Genomic DNA, 19,813 nt, shown 5'->3' with positions numbered 1-19,813 from the left:
ATAAACCCAGTTGTGGACAAACCAGAGAAGGGGCAAAAGGAGAGCCTGAGACCCCTTCCTCTCCTGGTTGTAACAGAAAGGTAACATCAGACCCTCAAAACGATGATTAGGGCATACTGCCATGAATATCCCCATGATTGGGATAAAGGGCTAGAATTTCTTTTGTTTGCCACTAGGGATTCACTTAATGAATCTACAGGTTTTAGTCCTTTTGAATCAATTTACAGACATGAGAAAGATGTCCTCTAAAATTAATTAAAGAAAGGTTTTTTTTTTTAAGAACAGAGAGATGAATCTTCTGTGCTAGATTACGTATCCGCGTGTTCCAGGAACGATTCACGAGAGCCTGCAAAGTGCCTCAAGAACATCTTAAATCTTCCCAAACAACTATGAAGAAATGGGCAGACAAGCATGCTAAGACCCGAACATTTCAACCAGGGGATGAAGTGCAGTAATACTACCTCTACAGGGTAAACCTTTGAAAGCATGGTTGAGTAGTCCATATAAAGTGGTCAAGAGAATTGGTAAGGTAAATCATGAATTGACACCCAGATCACCAGAAAAAGAATCAGCTGCGTCATCTCAATATGTTAAAACACCAGGAGGAGGATAAGCACGCACAGTTACGTCAGGTAGTAGGGAAAGTGATGAAAGAAAGGGATAGTGAGGATGAGGCATGAGGTGGCCCAAACAAATCTCAAATTGAACCTCCTACGATCCGGTTACTTAATACCGAATTGCTAGGGAGATTGAACACTATGCTTTCACATTTAAATGCAAAACTGAAGACCGAACAAGGCTACTCACTGCATTTAAAAATGTCTATAGGGATAAGCCAGAATGTACAATCTTAACCATACATGATGTGGATGTAGGGGGATCCTTTCCTATAAAGGAACATCTTTATTGCTCAAGTCCCAAGAAACTGGCCCAGGTAAAAGCAGAAATCGAATACATGTTGGAAAACCACCTAATTGATCCCAGTCAAAGCAGCTGGAGTTCACCAGTGGTATTAGTGCCTAACCCTGACAGTTCAACTAAACTTTGCATAGACTACAGAAAAGTCAAAGCAGTAACAAAGGCAGATTCCTCCCCAATACCTCGCTTAGACTGTACTGACAGAGTTGGCAGTGTCAGGTTTCTTACAAAAATAGATTTGTTAAAAAGGGATACTGGCAAGTTCCTTTAATACACCAAGCTAAAGAAATATCAGCATTTGTCAAACCAGATAGTCTTTTCCAGCGCTGAGTGATGCCATTCAGGCTAGGGGATGCCCCAGCCACTTTTCAGAGACTAGTGAATCAAGTGATAGCCAGTATTCCTAACACTGTGATTTACCTTGATGTGCTGGTATACAGTGACACTTGGAAGGACCACTTGTAAAAGCTGTGGGGGGGGGTGCTCTGTTTGGAAGGTTGCAGTTGACTGATTTGGTAATAAACTTTGTGGAAAAATTTAACAAAATGCCAGATCACTGCAATGGAGTTACTAAAGTAATCTTATCACTTAAAGATTATCCAGATTGCGGGCAAAAAATAATGTAATTGCAGATGCTTTGAGTTATATGCATGCACAGATGGTACAAAGCAAAATTGTATTAACTACAGGTTAAGAGTTAACGGGTAGGAGAGTGAAAATGTGTTCTAAAATGTTTCCATCTTTTATTTTCCCCTTTGTAATGAAACGCATTTAAAAATGGTGTTTCATTTTTCCGAGGATGGAGGTGTTATGAGAGGGCTTCTACATTTGTAAAATATGTTTTAAGGACTTATAGTTGAATTGTGGACATTGATTCATCTAGAAGCTTTAATAGGTGCTGGACATTTTCTTTTTTAAAAAAAAGTCACCAGGAGGATTCCTGGACTTGGCTTGTAAACAAGCCCTTACTGGAAGGCACCGGTTTTCAGATAAAATACCAGCAGGGATATTGTTGTTTTGACTTGGAGAAGCGACAGGTCAAGATTTATAGAAGTCAGGATTCTTGACTTTTAGAATGTTTTTGGTTTCAATTTGAATTGTCAAAAAAGACAGTTAGTTTTTGCCTGCCAAGAAAAGCCAGTTCATCTCCCTCTTGGAAAGAACCCCACATATCCAGTGTGTCAGTCTCCTCTTTCTTCCTGTATTTGAAGAAACCCTGCCTATCAAATGTGTGGGAACCAATCCCCTGTTGCTGCATTTCTTGGAAATGCTTACTCAAACTGATCTTCAACATTGCCTGGAAAGAACTGTTTTCAGAAGATCCTAGTGACAGCCGTCTATACGCATTTGGTATGCCAAACCAAAACAAAGGACATCTTTCCATATCTTCTTTTTTCAAGAATGAGCAAGTACCCGGTTTATGGACGTGAGAGTGTGAGGGGTGAAGGTAAAAAGAGAACTGTTATACTTCAATCTGTGTGTTTATACATTGCTTCATTACTGGTTAAGACTTGTTTTATAATATACTGAAAATTTTGGTGTTCATTAAAGAAACCTGATTGGTGTGTTTTTATTATGGGATAAAAATAGAGTATATGATTGACTATATGGGTAAGTGGGAAAATTTAAATATACATCGTGACCCATGGAGAGTGGAACTAGAATAAACAGTGTACACCTCCCGCCTCGGTTGTAACAGAGGCACCAAGCTTTCGGAAGGATGTGAAGGTATTAGAGAGTGCAGAATAAGAGAATGGTTCCAGGGATGAGGAAATTCAGTTACGTGGATACATTGGAGAAGTTGGAGCTGTTATCCTTGGAGAAAAGAGAATGAGATTATGATGAGATTTGAGAAAGGTGTCCAAAATCATGAGGGGTCTGAACAGCGTAGATAGGGAGAAACTGTTCCCGTTGGCTGAAGGATTGAGAACCAGAGGACACTGATTTAAAGGCGAGTGGTAAAAGAAACAATGGAGACATGATGACAAACATTTTTTTTTTTTGAATACAGGGAGTGATTAGGATCTGGAATGCGCTTCTTCTGAGTGTGGTGGAAACAGATTCAACTGTAGCTTTCAAAAGGGAATTGAATAATTATTTGAATAAAAAAATATTTGCAGGTTTATAGGGAAAAGGCAGGGGAGTGGGACTAGGGGAGTTGCACATGCAGAGAGCCAGCATACACATGACAGGCCAAATGGCCTCTTTCTGTGCTGTAAACATTCTATGATATGCCAAAGACTGAAACATTCAAGCTCTGCAACCTGCAAAGAAGGCAGAGTGAGTCGGTGGAAATTATGGTGGGGTGTAGTTGGGAAGAAAAAAGTATAATCTGTGTTAGGAAAGTAGTAGAGAACAATTTAAATGAATAAATCTGAAATAGATAACTTATTTACTGAGTTCACTACACAGCTGGAAAAAATTTTACACTGCAGCATAGTAGGCACAGTAAACTGTAGGAACTTCATCGTCGGCTGTCCCTCAATATGAGGAGGAAGTTGACTCAAGGTTGCAAATTTCTGCCACGGGTCTTCAGGTGACTGAAGAGGCCGATTCTCTGGGCACATGGGCCAGGACATACCATGAGGTAGTGGGATCCGGATTGCAGGATTTGCTTCCTTTTCTTTCCTTCTCTGCTGTGGCTCTGCCTCAGCAAGGCATTTGGGCTCAAAGCATGTTGCAGCTTGATGGACAAGTTGTTGCCATTTTGAACGATTGGGAGGAGTTTGCGACCAGTTATCAACATCAATGCTGCCACACTTCAAAGAGAGCTTCAGAGTGTCTTTGACGCATTTGATTTGCCTTCCCCTGGAATGTTGGCCATTTCAGAGTTGAGGAAAAATAGGACCGGGGGAGTGGCGGGGGGGGGGGGGGGGGGTGGTAAAAGATGGTTTTCAGCCAGCCGAACACAGTGTCCAATACATCAAAGTTGGTTTTGCAAAAGTTTTGCCTGAATGTTTATGGAGCTGGCTTTGAGGACACCAACGTTTGTTCGACGGTTCTCCCATTGAATCCGGTGGATGTGGTAGAGGTATTACTGATAAAATTTCTCTAGTGCTCTTAGGTGTCGATACACAGTCCAGGTCTCACTGCAGGAGTGTGGTGACAACAACTTCTCTGTACACTAGGACTTCTTTGTTGACGCTGCTGTAGTTTGTAGAAGGCTGAGCTGACACAGCTGGTCCAGTGTTGGATCTCCTAGTCAACGGTGGCCTGTTGAGAGATGTGGCTGCCAAGGTATGGGAAGTGCTCAACATATTCCAGCATCTCATTGGGTGGCACAGTGGCTAGCACCACAGCCTCATAGCTCCAGCGATCTGGGTACTGCCTGCATGGAGTTTGCAAGTTCTCCGTGACCACGTGGGTTTCTGCCGGGTGCTCCGGTTTCCTCCCAGAGCCAAAGACTTGCAGGCTGATAGGTAAATTGGCCATTGTAAATTGCCCCTAGTGGTACGAAAACAGTGGGGATGTGGTAGGGACTATGGGATTAATGTAGGATTAGTATAAATGGGTGGTTGTTGGTTGGCACAGACTCGGTGGGCTGAAGGGCCTGTTTCAGTGCTGTATCTCTATCTCCTTCACCATATATGGGAGATGGAGTATTTGGTTGACCAGCTGTGGGTTGATATGAGTTTTGTTTTGGCAACATTCAAGGACAGGCAGTGTCTCATGTATGCAGAATTTGAAGAGATCGAGAGCGGCTTGCAAATCTGGTGGAGTAGGCAACGATACTGTAGTTGTCCGCAAACTGTAGATTGTGTATGTCTATGGTGGTCAGGTTAGTTTTGGCACAGAGGTGACTGAGCTTAAAACAGTTTTCCATCTAGGCAGTATTTAACACTCATACCAGAGAGCAGCTGATCTTTGATGAGGTGAGCAACCACTGTCAGATAGATTGTAAATAGTATGGGGGCCATCACAGAGCTTTGCTCGATTCCCATCCAGATTTTGAAGGCCTCTGTTTCAGATCTCTCACTCAAGAGAGTTACAACCAGATCATACAGCAATTGAAGTTTCTTGGGTATCCAAATCTTGACAGCACAATGCACAGAGTTACTGAGTCAAATGCTCTGGTCAGGTCAGTGATTGAAGAGTTCCTGATGTTGCTTTCAGCACCTTTCTTGGATTTGTCAGGCAACAAAGACCATGTCAAAGGCTCCTCTGGAAGATCCAAAGCCATACTATCGCTGGGAGGATTTCCTCAGCCACAGGAAGTAGGTGATTTATGAGAATGTGTGTCAGGATTTTCCCTGACATGGACAAGAGGGAAATACCTTGATAGTTTCCACAGCATGATTTAATCTCTCTTCCTGAAGATAGTTACAATTGTCGCATTCCTAAATTCGGGCGGGGGTGGTGGGGGCGAAGGGAGGAGGAGGAGGAGGGAGGGGTTCTTTTTCCTCCCAAATACATAGGATGAGTGTGCATGGAGTCTTGATGTGAGCAAAAGCACACCAGCTTTGAAGAACACAGCTGGAATACCATTCGAGCCGCAGGCTTTGCTGTTTTTCAACCGTTTGATTATTTTTTGCAGCTCTCCCATTGATGGTGGTTCACCCATGGATTCTACCACAGGATACCGGGGGATAGCTTGAAGAGTATCAGTTGCACTGTGGATTCATGGTTGAGGAGTTGTTGAAAATGTTCTTTCCAGCATTGATGGATGGCAGTCATCCTTGAGAGAGATCTCATCCTGTGAGCAAAGGGGATTTTGTCTATTTGACCTTGGTCTATAGATGATCCTAGTGGCTTCAGAAAAGCTTTGCAAGTCATGAAGGTCAGCATATTGTTGGATTTCTCTGGCTTTCTCTTCCCACTACTTGTCCTTTATCTTCCGGATCTGTCTTTGTCAGCCTTGAACTGTTGGAATGTTGCCTTCTTGACTTGCGACCTTGGGTTGTTCTGCCAGGCAATGAAGGCTGCTTGTTTTTGTTCCAGGAGGTTATATATTTCAGTATTGTTTTCATCGAACCAGTCCTGATGATGCTCAAATCCAATGGTCTGGACACAGGAGTCTAGTACAGCTGACTTTATTTGTTCTGTCAGGAAAACCCTATATGCCAAATGGGAAATATTAATTTCATTGGTTGGAAACTTACCTTATAGACTTTTAAATGGCAAAAACCCTATAAGTAATTTTAAAAAAAACTAACAGTTAAGATGGTCACTGTCATTTACAACTGAAATACCAGGACATTGGACTGGAGACAAAAAGTCTAACAAGCCGCCCAATCAGGACAATGGCTTGCTTTAAGTGATTGGATGGCATTGGCAGTCAAGGCCATCCCCGCCCATTGACTTTGAAAGAACCAACCTCCAAGTGTGAATGGACATCCTGGGGCATGTAGAACCTTGAAATTCATTAGAAGGTTCCAGAAAAACCTCATTAGAAGCAAAGGAGATTGAGAAGAACCATGTAACCGCCTGTTCATCTCTGAAGAAACAGACAAGCAGACAAGGCAGTAACCGAGTGGACAGCAGCAAAGCAGGCTGCTTCTCCTCCGTCTCTCTCCAGAAAACATCAAGTGAAAACCGTCTGCAACTGGGGGATCCTCCAAGCCTACAGACTGCTACAGCCAGTGACAAGGGGAAGAGAGCCAGCTACAGACTCTGCCTTCAGGAAAACCCTGAACAAAGCAGGCCAGCCAAAATACACTTTGACCAACCGAGAACTTCAAGAATACAGCTGGAGCCAAGAACTACTGGATCACCCATTTTACAGACTGTATTTAAGTTCCATTTATTCTGGACTTTAATCCAAACACCAAATGTATTTCCCTCCTGTAATCTACTAGCAATTGTTTTGTTAAATTGGGTTAAAGTGTACCTCTTGTTTAAACTCAAGAAAAACCATCCGATTGGTTCTTTCATGATCTCAGTAAAGGAAAAAGGTAAAACACTCAGAGGTGCTAAGCACAACCACTGTTTAAAAGGAATAAACAGTGTTGCAGTCAAATAAGAGGAAGGGGCAAGTGGGGAGCCTGAGACCTCCTACTCAACTGGCTGTAACACTGTTCTGAAATGGAGTCAGACGAGTGAAGATTTTCCAGATAAGTTGCATTAGAATTTCTCTTTGGTTGGGCTGCTTTAGGGCTGAGACATTGATCTTCTTCCTCTTGGACTTTTGGATCTTACAATGTCTTGGTGCTAGGTGGATGTTCCTCACCAATTGAACAAATCAATGATCTGTCCATCAGGCATCAGTTCCCTGCATGGATCCAGTGAAACAGACATCATTTAGATCTTTGACTCAAACATCGACATAATCCAGGAGGTGCAGGGCTTTGATCTAGGCTGCCGGCATGTGGTTGTGTATTTGGCCTTCTGACAGAAGAGGATGTTTATTATAGTGAGGCTATATTGAGTACAATTTGTCAGCAGGACGACACTATTTGCATTGGGAAAACAGGGTGGGATAAACCAATGAAAGAGAGGAAACGACAGTCGAAACATTTTGACTGCAGTTGCATGGTAGATAGTGGTTACGAGGTACTTTAGTTTTGCGTTCCTGTTTATGCAATCCTATTCAAATGCGCAGAGCGTCTGCAGAGTCTCAGACAGGTTTGCGGCTGCCTGCAATGAATTTGGCCTAACCATCAGCCTCAAGAAAACGAACATCATGGGACAGGAAGTCAGAAATGCTCCATCCATCAATATCGGCACCCACACTCTGGAAGTGTTTCAAGAGTTCACCTACCTAGGCTCAACTATCACCAGTAACCTGTCTCTAGATGCAGAAATCAACAAGCGCATGGCAAAGGCTTCCACAGCTATGTCCAGACTGGCCAAGAGAGTGTGGGAAAATGGCGCACGGACACGGAACACAAAAGTCCGAGTGTATCAAGCCTGTGTCCTCAGTACCTTGCTCTATGACAGCGAGGCCTGGACAACGTATGTCAGCCAAGAGCGACGTCTCAATTCATTCCATCTTCGCTGCCTCCGGAGAATCCTTGGCATCAGGTGGCAGGACCGTATCTCCAACACAGAAGTCCTCGAGGCAGCCAACATCCCCAGCTTATACACACACTACTGAGTCAGCGGCGCTTGAGATGGCTTGGCCATGTGAGCCGCATGGAAGATAGCAGGATCCCCAAAGACACATTGTACAGCAAGCTCGCCACTGGTATCAGACCCACTGGCCGTCCATGTTTCTGCTTTAAAGAAGTTTTTGTAAACTCAACATGAAGTCCTGTGACATTGATCACAAGTCGTGGGAGTCAGTTGCCAGCATTCGCCAGAGCTGGCGGGCAGCCATAAAGGCGGGGCTAAAGTGCAGCAAGTCAAAGAGACTTAGCAGTTGGCAGGAAAAAAGACAGAAGCGCAAGGGGAGAGCCAACTGTACAACAGCCCTAACAAACAAATTTTTCTGCAGCACCTGTGGAAGAGCCTGTCACTCTAGAATTGACCTTGATAGCCACTCCAGGCACTGCTCCACATACCACTGACCACCTCCAGGCACTTACCCATTGTCTCTCGAGATAAGGAGGCCAAAGAAAAGAAAGATTCAAATGCACACATTAAATACTTTTAAATTCCGTGGAGGCTGACTAATTTTTTCCACTTGAAACCGGGAGGCTAGATGTCAAAGTATCTAAAACTCAGAATTCCACGGGGAGGGAAAGGCAGAGCGAAGTGCAAAATACACCAAAGTGAACTTCAGACGTTCTGACTCTGATGCCTCATGTTTTTGTTTCTTTTTCAATAGCAACGAGTTATCATATAAGCTTTCAAACTGTCCAATTTGAAAGTATAATCCTGTCTAAACTACTTATATAATCTGTATTGGTGTGAGGACAGTGGTGGTAGCATGTGCCACAGGCGTTCAGAAAATATGGAGAATTGATATCTAATCCCAGAGAGATAAAACCCTGCACCCAGCAAAAACCCGACCAAATGCCCTGAGACGGCGGCTGGTTTACCCCCAACACTCCCCGCCCCCCCCTCTGACATGTTCGACTCTCACCATGGAGGCGGAGGAGGAGCAGCGGCAGTAACAGTCCGGCCACCTTTCGTCCTCCCACCACTCCCTCTACAGCCGCCCTCACTCACCGGAGAACTGGCAGAAGGATGTGGTGATGTTTCCAGGACAGGTCGCGTTCTCGAACCGGGGGACCAGGCCCAGGCTCAGGATCTGATGCACCAACAAGCTGCCGCCGTTCTGCATGGCTCCGCCATCAACACAGAGCCTACCATTCAAACCAATGGACAGTCCAGACAGCCACCATCACAACGACCCGAGACAAGCGAAGCTGCCAGTGAAGATAAGGTGACGCCACCTGATTGACGCTCCCTTTCGCCATTTAGAAACGGCGCCGCTCTGCCCGCCCCCTCCCCAGTCTCGGCCAACGGTACCAACGAATCAGCCGGCACCGCTGTTCCTCACACGTCATCTAAAATGACCAATAAAAGAGAGCAAAACATGACCTCGTTCACCAATAACAGCGAATCAAATCCGAGTGGAGGTGGGCACTCCAGCTCATGGTTGCATCATCTTAATTAGCATGTAGTTTGACCAATCATATTGTAGAACTGTGTGACGTTACAAAAGAGCAGCTGGAGCGAATCAAATTTGACGATTGAGATTTCTGTTTTGTGGTTAAAATATATTCTTGAATTTCCAGTCGGCCGATTCGGTATTAATTCTATTTTAAAACTCCTCACGGCAAATGCATTATTACCCGTGGTTGTTGTCGTCGTGAGATGGTACTACTTTGTTTTTTTGAAGTTGGCGATGCAACGGAAATTTTGACCGTGACTGAAGGTTGTGTTGAATGTGTTCCCGTGGAGCGGTGATCGCAGTGTCCGTTGTGGTCCACCGTCCGGACTGCTGAGGGCTGGAGTGCAGCCAGAGGCCGCGTTCCGGGAACCCTTTCCCGGGAGGAAGAATGTCGGATTCTGAGTCGGAGAATTACTCGTCGGAGGAGGATGCGGATTACGAGCCCTCAGGTAAATGTATTCTTTCAATTCAGCAGCACCTTTGCTGTCATTCCCAGGGTGGCCGCTCTGTACTGTCTGCATTTATAGAACGGGGAGGGTGACGCCTCCCTCCTGCCTGAATTCTATTCCGGCGATCATTGGAACAGAGGACCAGGAGTAGGCTATTCAACCCATCGAGCCTGCCCCGCCATTCAATAACATGGCTGAACTTCCACTTCAGTGCCTTTTTCACACACTATCCCCCATATCCCCTTATGTCATTTGTATTTAGAAATTTGCCAATCTCTGCTTTAAACATTCTCAATGAGCTTCTACACATATCTCACACATAAATAACATTTGCATTGATACAATGCTGAAACCACTTTACATCAATGCAAATTTTGTAGTGCTATTGGTTTTCGAAATTCCCCATCTCCTCTTGCAAATTTTATTTTGTGCTTGGGGCATTTGAATTGCCGCTGTTTCCAGTAGAACCACTCCTTTTGTGAAATACTGCTCGTGCTATAAGAGAAGTACATATTATGGATGTTCTGTAACGTTCATAGAAACGTTTACGGCACAGAAGGAGGCCATTCGACCTATAATGACTGCGCCGGCCAAAAAAGACTCCATCCTGCCTAATCCCACTTTCCAGCTCTTAGTCCATAGCCTTGTAGGTTGCAACACTTCAAGTGTATATCCAAGTACTTTTTAAATGTGATGAAGCTGTCTGCCTCTACTGCCCTTTTCAGCCATTGAGTTCCAGACGCCCACCACCATATGCTTGAAAAAAAATTCTACTCAACTCTCCTTTAATCCTCTACTAATTACTTTAAATTTATTCACCCTAATTATTGATCTCTCTATTAATGGAAGTAGGTCCTTCCTATCCACTCTTACCAGGCCCTTCATAATTTTATATACCTCAATTAAATCTCCTTTTAGCCTCCTGTGTTCCAAAGAAAACAACCCCAGTCTATCCAATCCTTTTTCCATTCCTGGCAACATCCTCGTAAATCTCCTTTGTACCCTCTCCAGTGCAATCACATCCTCCTTTTAATGCGGTGACCAGACCTTTATGCATTGCCCTAACTACAGTCTAACAAGTGTTGTATACATTTCTAGTATAGCCTCCTTGCGCTTATACTCTAGGCTTCAGCCAATAAAGGAAAATATCCCACATGCCTTCTTGACCATCTTCCTGCTGTACGACTTTTAGATTTGTCAACATGCACTTCAAGGTCCCTCTGTTGCTCTACAATTCTCAGAATCCTATTATCTGTTGTGTATTCCCTTACCTCGTTCGCCCTTCCCAAATGCGCTTCTTTGGATGCCATTTTTCTGCCCACCTGGCCAGTACATTGATATCTGCCTGTAATCAGCAGCTTTCTGCCTTATTGTCAATTAATGGCCAATTTTCATATCATCTGCAAACTTCTTAATCATGTAACCTATATTTAAGTCTAAATCATTGACATATACCATGAACAGCAAGGAACCCAGTACTGAGTCCTGTGGAACCCCACTGGAAACAGAATTCAAGTCACAGAAACACCTGTCAACCATTATCCTTTGCTCCTGTCACTGAGCCAATTTTGGATCCAACTTGCCACTTACCCTTGGAACCCATGAGCTTTTAATTTTCTGATCAATCTGCAACATGGAACCTTTCTTAAATCCACCTAGACTACATCAAATATGCTACCCCCTGCAACCCTCCTTTTTACCTCCTCAAAAAATTCAATCAGCAAGTCAGACATGACCGTAACCTTATCTTGACAAATACATACTGCCATAGAATCATAACAGTACAGAAGGAGACCCTTTGGCCCATTGAGTCCATGCTGGCTCTCTGTAAAGCAATCCAGTCAGTCCCATTCACCTGCTCTATCCCCATAGCCCTGCAAGTTTATTTCTCTCCAGTGCCTATCCAATTTCCTTTTGAAATCAATAATTGTCTCTGCTTTCACCACCCTCACCTTTATACCCTTTCTTGAATAAGAATGTCACATCTGCCATTCTCCAGTCCTCTGGCACCTTCTCGCCAACACCAACCCCCCTCCACCCCTCCCTCCCTCCCCAACGTCCTTCAGCAACCTGGGATGTAATCCATCTGACCAGGCAACCTGTCCTGTCTGAGCATAGCCAGCCGTTCCAGTATATCCTGCCTTTCAATTTTCACCCCATCTATTACTTCCACCGATTGTTTTGTTAGCATCCTGTTGCTTAGTAAACTGATACAAAGTACTCATTAAGTATTCTAGCCTTGCCCTGCACGGCTAAGCACATCTCACCCTCTTAGTCCCCAATAGGACCCACCTCGCCTCTTATTACTCTCTTACTATTTACATGCCAGTAGAAGATTTTTAAGTTCCCTTTTATGTTAACTGCCATTCTATTCTCATATTCTCTCTGCCAGTCTTATTTTCATCTTCACTTCCCCTCTCAACTTGTTGTATTTGGCCTGGTTCTCACTTGAAGAATTCACCTGACATGCCTCATACACCATCTTTTTTTTTTGATTTCATCATATTCTCTATCTCCCTCATCATCCGCGAGCCCTGGCTTTGGTTCCCCTACCTTTCACCCTTTTTTGGAATGTACCTAGCCTGTACCTGAAACTTCTCCTCCTTAAAAGTCACCCATTGTTCCAATATGTTTTTTCCTGTTGGTCTTTGATTCCATTTTACCATGGTAGATCCTCTGTCTTCCCGTTGAAGTTAGCCCTCTTCCAATTTAGAAGTTCTGCTTTAGACTGTTCCACACTGTTCTCCATTACGCTCTTACCCACATGTTCCCCCACAGACGTTTGGTCCACTTGGCTCAACTCATTCCCCAGCACCAGATCCTAGTTGGACCAAGAAGATCAAGTTCTCAAGTCAATCAAGTTCTCCTGAACACATTTCAGAAATTTCTCCCTCTCCTTTCCCTTTACTCTGACATTATTCCAGTTGATATTTGGGATAATGAAGTCGTGACATGAAGTCCTGTGACATTGATTACAAGTCGTGGGAGTCAGTTGCCAGCGATCACCAGAGCTGGCGGGCAGCCATAAAGGCGGGGCTAAAGTGTGGCAAGTCGAAGAGACTTAGCAGTTGGCAGGAAAAAAGACAGAAGCGCGAGGGGAGAGCCAACTGTGTAACAGCCCCGACAAACAAATTTTTCTGCAGCACCTGTGGAAGAGCCTGTCACTCTAGAATTGGCCTTTAGAGCCACTCCAGGCGCTGCTGCACAAACCACTGACCACCTCCAGGTGCTTACCCATTGTCTCTCGAGACAAGGAGGCCAAAGAAGAAGATCCCAGTTGATATTTGGGTAATTACAGTCCCTCAGTATCACCACTGTATAGTTCTTTCACATCTCTGTGATTTCGCTGCAGGTTTGCTCCTCTGTCTGTCTCTCTCACTATTTGGAGGCCTATTGAATACCCCCCATAACGTGATCGTACCTTTCTTCTCAACTCTAATCAAATGGATTCTATTTTTACCCCATCAAGGACATCTTCTCATTCCAATACTACAATGTCTTCGAGGTCTTACTTTTTTACTTCCTCTCTAGCTCCTGAAATTGTGACCATAGGACCTCAATAACTGCCTTCTTTATGTCATTGGTACTGACGTGTAGCACAACTTCAGGCTCACTCCCTTCCTCCTGCAGAATATTCTGCACCCTCTCCGTGTTGTCCTTTACCTTGCCACTAGGGAGGTGACTCACGATGGTTACAGAAATGCCTGTCTGTTCCCCTAACTGTGGAGTCTCCTATAATGACTGCATTGCTGCTCTTTCCTGTTCCCTTCTGTGCAGTCCCTTGCCCATTAGTGCTATGGTCTGGACTGCACTCCTTCAAGGCGTCGTCACTCCCAGCAGTCTCCAATGCTGAGTACCAGTTTGAGAGTGGCACACACCTCAAAGACTTTGCACTTCCTGCCTCTTCCTACTCTTTCAGATGGCCACCCATCTACTGTCCTGAACTCCTAACTGTTTGTGGGGCGACCACCTCCTGGAGTGTACGATCCAGGAAATGCTCATCCTTCCTGATGCTCTGCAATAACTCCAGCTGCCCCTCAAGCTCGGAAATCCTGAGCTTAAACTCAAACAGCTGGAGACACTTCCTGCGTATGTGCTCCCCAAGACACACAAAGTCTCCTGAAGTTCCCATGTGTCACAGGAATTGCAAACAACAGGTCTCAACCGTCCATCCATGATCTAAAAAAATCTTTAGTTCCTCTTTTTAGAATCTAGTTAGTACCTTGTTTAAACTGATGTCTTTAGACTGGCTCTGTGCTAATACTCATAATTAATTCACCTCCTAATATACATGCCTCGCTCGTGCTGACAATACTTTTTTATTAACCTGCTCCCTGATACTCACGCTCACTCTGCTCTGCTGCTCTATCTCCAAACTCCTTCAGCAACCCGCTTCTCACCTTGGGGCTCTCTGAACAACCAATCACCTTACTGCTGTCCAGTGATGTCACTCCTTGATTTTTTTTTTGTTGTTGATTTGTTCTCTCGATGCTCTCACTGACTCCTGTTGATTCTCTCGGCCTCGCTATCTCTCTGACTCTCTCTCCCGCTGACTCCCCGCTACTGCTTTTATCTATGGATCTCCAGCATTGTTTTCCCTCAGATTTTCTCTGTCTCTGCCTTGATTAATCCATCTCTCAGAACCTTTTCCAATAATTTCTCCATCACTGTGGTTAGACTGACTGGCCAATAATTACTTGGACTATCCCTTGCTCCCTTTTTAAACAAAGGTACAATGTTAGCAGTCTTTCAGCACCATACCTCCAGGGAGGATCGGAAAATGATGGTCAGAGCTTCCACTATTTCTTCCCTTGCTTTTCTTAGCAGCCTGGGATATATTTCATCCAGACCTGGTGATTTATCCACTTTCAAGAATGCTAAGCACCTTAATACTTCCTCCCTCACAATGTTTATGCCATCCAATATTTCATACTCCTCCTCCTTAACTGCAATATTTGCTTCTCCCCCTCTTTAGTGAAAACCGATGCAAAGTATTCATTTAAGAACTATGCCGTGTCTTTTACACCTCCACACACAAGGTAGCTTTTTGGTCTCTAACCGGTCCAACTCTTACCTTAGTTATTTTCTTGCTCTTTATGTATTTATAAAGCATCTTTGGGTTTTCCTTGCTATTACTTGCGAACATTTTTTCATGCCCTCTCTTTGCTTTCCTAATTTCCTTTTTAATTTTGTCCCTGCACTTTCTATATTTCTCTAGGCTTGCTGCAGTATTGGGGAGATGGTGGCATAGTGGTAATGTCAAACCAGTAAATCCAGAAGCCCAGGCCAATGTCCTGGGGCATCCCACCACTGCAGCAGTTAGAATTTAAATTCAATTAATTAATAAGATTAATTAATAAAAATCTGGATTTGAAAGCTAGTCTCAGTAATGCTGCCATGAAACTAGCATCAATTGTTATAAAAACCCATCTGGTTCACTCATGTCCTTTTTAGGGAAGGAAATCTGCAGTCCTTATCTAGTCTGGCCTACATGTAACTCCAGACCCAGAGCAATGTGTTGTCTCTTGACTGCCCTCTGAAATGACCTAGCAAGTCATTCAGTTGTCAAGGGCAATTGGGGATGAGCAACAAATGCTGGCCGTGCCACGATGCCCACATCTCGGAAAAGAATTTTTTAAAAAAGTATTGAGCTTTTGGCATCTGACATGAGCTTTCCTTTTTTGCCTTATCCTATTTTGGATACTCTTTGGAATCTGGGGGTGGGGTGATGGGGGCAGTAGTGGTCTAGATTTGGGAGCCCCACCCTTTTTTCTTTGTGGGAACATATTTGTTCTGAGCCGGCTTTATCTCCTCCTTGAATGCCTCCCACTGCCCAAACACTAATTTACCTTCAGGCAGCTATTTTCAGTCCACTTTTGCCAAACCCCATCTCAGCTTAGTAAAATTGCCTTTCCACAATTTAAAGTTTTTACTCTTGGTCAATCTTTATCCTTTTCCATAACTATTCTATGTCTAACAGAATTATGATCACTGCCACTAAAATGCTCTCACTGATACCACTTCCACCTGCTCAACTTCATTCCCTGAAGCTAAGTCCAGAACTGCCTCATGTTGGGCTTGCTATTGTTATAAAGGTTTTTTTAAAAAAAACTGGAGGTCTGTGTGCCTTTAAGACTGGAAAAAGAAAAGAATGTGAACAGTGAATTAATGTTGACATTAGCGTTTGAAGAGTGCAGGCTGTAAACTGATATCCGAGCAACAGAAAGATTTACGGCAGTCTTGTTATTTGGACTGCTGCAGGCTTTCAGTTCCATTTTGGCAGTGAAAGAAGAAAGCAGGGGGCAGTGAGCACCTGAAAGAGTTACTGCTGGAAACTGGCCAGGAATACAGCCCAGAAAACACTCTCTTGAAAAAATAATTCCTGTATCAAGGAGGAAGAGACCCAGAGAAAAGGGGAATTGCTACACTTTGTGGAAGAACAATGCTTTGGAGAGAGAAAGTCTGTGTTTCAGGTGTGGCAAAGTTGCTGTTGCCCCCTTTCAAGAATTGCTGTCTAAAGAGTGAGTTCTGTAATTGCTGTGCTCTGCGAAGAAGGCTCCTCTGCTGAGAGTAAGTCCTGTTGACTTTTGTGTTTTTGGAAGTTCCTGAACTCAAGGAATTTTCTACTGTTCGACTACTACTTTAAAAAATTAAATAGATCTGTTGTTACAGCCTGTTGCTGAAAGATCTGTGTGACGCCTGCTGCAGACGAACTACCTTGAATGCCTACCCATCATAGACTGTTCATTAATTTCTCCAGGAGAGACATTGAGTGGCATCTGACTATTCGACTCTGGGACACCTTACCGAATTAGAAAATACCACCAGATGTTACAACCCAGTTATTTTATTATTCCTGAGAAACTGCTGTAAAGACCATATTTACGTTTTCCCTGGTTAACCGTTGGCAATTGAATGTATGTGTGTGCATGAGGGTTAGGAGGATTAAGGAGTTATAAAATCCTTAGATATAAATTCATTTCATTATCCTTTAAAATTTGGTTTATTAATAAATATTAATTTTGTTTAAAGAAACCTGGTTTGGCATGATTTATTCTGGAGATAAATAAAGTGATTAATTTGGCTATTTTTCAGTATGTGGGAAACTTTACATGTATGTGACCTATGGAGCAGTGAGACTGAATTAACAGTTTCTGCCTCGGTAGTAACATATTAATTGGGGGTTCTTGTGGGATTTAAGTCCAATGCTAATTATGTGAATTATAAGGGGAGTAATAATTTAAAGAGGGAAAAAAACCTGGTTTCATGTATATATGGGTAAAGGCTATACTATTGGAATGGCATTAGCAGTTGCAGCAGGGTTTCTGGGAAAGGAAAACGTATCCCTCAATGACTTGAAAACTTTAACCAAGGTTAAATTGTTAGAATTGGCAGCAAAATTGAGGTTCGAGTTGAAATTGGGTGCTAAAAACGCAGAGATATTTAATGTAATAGTCCAACATTTGAAATTGGAAGAAGAGGCAGAGTTTGCAATTGGGGCAAGGCCAATTTTACTAATTTGAGGAGTAATTTAGCGAAAGTGGACCGGAAACAGCTACTTAAAGGTAAATCAGTGTAAGATCAGTGGGAGGCATTCAAAGGGGAGATTCAAGGGGTTCAGAGAAAATGTGTTCCCATGAAGAAACAGGGTGAGACGGCCAAATCTAGAGCCCCATGCATTTCAAGGTGCTTACAGGGTAAGATAAAGAAAGCTTATGTCCGACACCAAGAACTCAATACGACAGAAAGCCGAGGAGTATAGAAAGTGGAGGGGCGAAATCAAAAAGGAAATTAGGAAAGCAAAGAGAGGGCATGAAAGGATATTAGTAAGCAAAATCAAGGTGAACCCAAGGATGTTTTATCAATACAATACGAGTAAGAGGATAACCAAGGAAAGAGTAGGGCCCATAAAAGACCAAAAATGTAACCTATGTGTAGGGGCAGAAGATGTTGGTGTTGTTAATGAATACTTTGTGTCTGTCTTCATTAAAAAAAAGAGGGACGATGCAGATATTGTAGTTAAGAGGAGGAGTGTGAAGTATTGGATGTGATTTTTAAAAAAAATAGGGAGATAGGAAGTTTTAATGGGATTCGCATCCTTGAAAGTTGATAAATCACCAGGGTGGGAAGAAATGTACCCCAGGCTGTTAAAAGAAGCCAGAGAGGAAATAGAAGGTCTGACCATCATTTTCCAGTCCTCACTGGATACAATTGTGGTGCCGGAGGACTGCTAACTTTGTACCTCTGTTTAAAAAGGGAGCGAGAGATAGACTGAGTAATAATGATAGACAGGCCGGTCAGTCTAACCTCAGTAGTGGACAAATTATTGGAATCTATTGTGAGAGACGGGATAAACTGTCACTTAGAAAGGCACATGTTAATCGAGGATAGTCACCATGGATTTGTTAAGGGACGATCTTGTTTGACCAACTTGATCGAATTTTTTGAAGAAGTAACAAGAAAGATAGATGACGGTAGTTTAGTTGATGTGGTCTGCATGGACTTTAGCAAGGCTTTTGACAAGGTCCCACCTGGCAGATTGGTTAAAAAAATAAAATCCCATGGGATCTAGGGAAATGCAGCAAGGTGGATACAAAATTGGCTCAGTGGCAGGAAACAAAGGGCAATTGTTGATGGATGTTTTTGCGACTGGAGGGCTGTTTCCAGTGGTGTTCTGCAGGGCTCAGTACTGGGTTCCCTGCTTTTTGTGGTATATATTAATGATTTGGACATAAATGCAGGGGGCATGATCAAGATGTTTGCAGATGACACAAAGATTGGCCATGTGGTCGATAGCGAGGAGGATAGCTGTAGACTGCAGGAAAATATTGATGGTCTGGTCAGACGGGCAGAAAAGTGGTAAATGGAATTCAGCCCTGAGAAGTGTGAGATGATGCATTTGGGGTGGTCAAACTAGGCAAAGGAATACATGACTGGTGGGAAAATACTGAGAAGTGTAGAGGAAGTGAGGGACCTTGGAGTGAATGTCCACAGATCCCTGAAGGCAGCCAGACAGATCGATAAGGTGGTTAAGAAGGCATATGGAATCCTTTCCTTTATTAGCTGAGGTATAGAATATAAGAGCAGGGAGATTATGCTGGATCGTTGCATTGAAGTTGGAAATCACGTATGAGAACCTTTAGAGAATTGATTCTCTTGGAAGAGTTTAAAAATTCAATCCCTTCAGTAGTGAGAACTCGTGTAGATAACCTGGAAGCTTTAAAAGCCAGGTGAGCAGCGAAAATTGCTGATGATATTGAGCTTGTAAATAATCCAAAATCTTTTGTCCGTCACCCCCACAAACCCGAGAAGGATAGGAAATGGGAGAGTGAAAGGAAGGCAAATAACCAGGGACAAGAAGGAACAACTAGGAATGCCCCAGGATCACCTCAGGCCAGAAAGGAAGGTGCTGAGGGTAGAAGTGAGGTCTGCAAGCCGAAGTGTTATCATTGCCACAAGGTGGGTCATCTTTGGTCGGAATGCTGTACGTTACGAGGTAAACCCTTGGGACTTGTTGGGGTACACAAAGTCACTGCAGAGAAAGAGGTTCTGACAAAGTACAGCAGACCAGGCTGTCACAGCTTTAACGGCAGCTGTAAAACCAGATGCAAAAACTAAAGTGAGCGCAGATCTTAATAAGATACCTGAAAGTTATAATGAATTCTTGTCAAAGGGAAAAGTAACACCATATCCCTTAAATGAGGCAACAAAACCTATCGTTATTCTTGGGGATACAGGAGCTAGCCAAACTCTCTTGCTGGGGAAAGGTATAACATTTCCATCAGAGAGTGCACTGAACGCCAAAGTTTTAGTTAATGGAATTGGCAGGCAGCATATACCTGTACCTTTATACAGAGTGCACCGAAAGTGTGACCTAATATCTGGGATGGTAACTGTAGGAGTTGTCCATAGTTTGCCAGTAGAGGGAATTGACTTACTCCTAGGGAAT

At 43.5% G+C, this 19,813-nt stretch overlaps 2 protein-coding genes across 4 annotated transcripts in view; one reads left to right on the top strand and one right to left on the bottom strand.

Annotated features, from left to right (window-relative positions):
* tmem170a (transmembrane protein 170A) overlaps window positions 1-9,901 on the bottom strand; it is a 41,625-nt gene extending 31,724 nt beyond the window's left edge. Inside the window, exon 1 of one of the 3 annotated variants that reach the window (XM_068049508.1) lies at window positions 9,597-9,901. Coding sequence is in view for 1 of the 3 variants with exons in the window: in XM_068049506.1 (XP_067905607.1) it covers window positions 8,968-9,082 (115 nt within the window). In the remaining 2 variants the exon portion in view is untranslated. The other 2 variants (XM_068049506.1, XM_068049507.1) reach the window with 2 other exon arrangements.
* Window positions 8,971-19,813, top strand: part of cfdp1 (craniofacial development protein 1) — a 270,776-nt gene continuing 259,933 nt past the window's right edge. Inside the window, exon 1 of the mRNA XM_068049505.1 lies at window positions 8,971-9,864. Coding sequence (XP_067905606.1) covers window positions 9,804-9,864 — 61 coding nt within the window. The 5' untranslated portion in view covers window positions 8,971-9,803. The remainder of the gene's footprint in view (window positions 9,865-19,813) is intronic.

Source organism: Heterodontus francisci, chromosome 17 (genome assembly GCF_036365525.1).
Source record: "Heterodontus francisci isolate sHetFra1 chromosome 17, sHetFra1.hap1, whole genome shotgun sequence".
NCBI classification, from domain to species: domain Eukaryota; kingdom Metazoa; phylum Chordata; class Chondrichthyes; order Heterodontiformes; family Heterodontidae; genus Heterodontus; species Heterodontus francisci.
The sequence above is the reverse complement of the archived record's forward strand: the minus strand, read 5'-3'. Positions and strand labels throughout refer to the sequence as shown.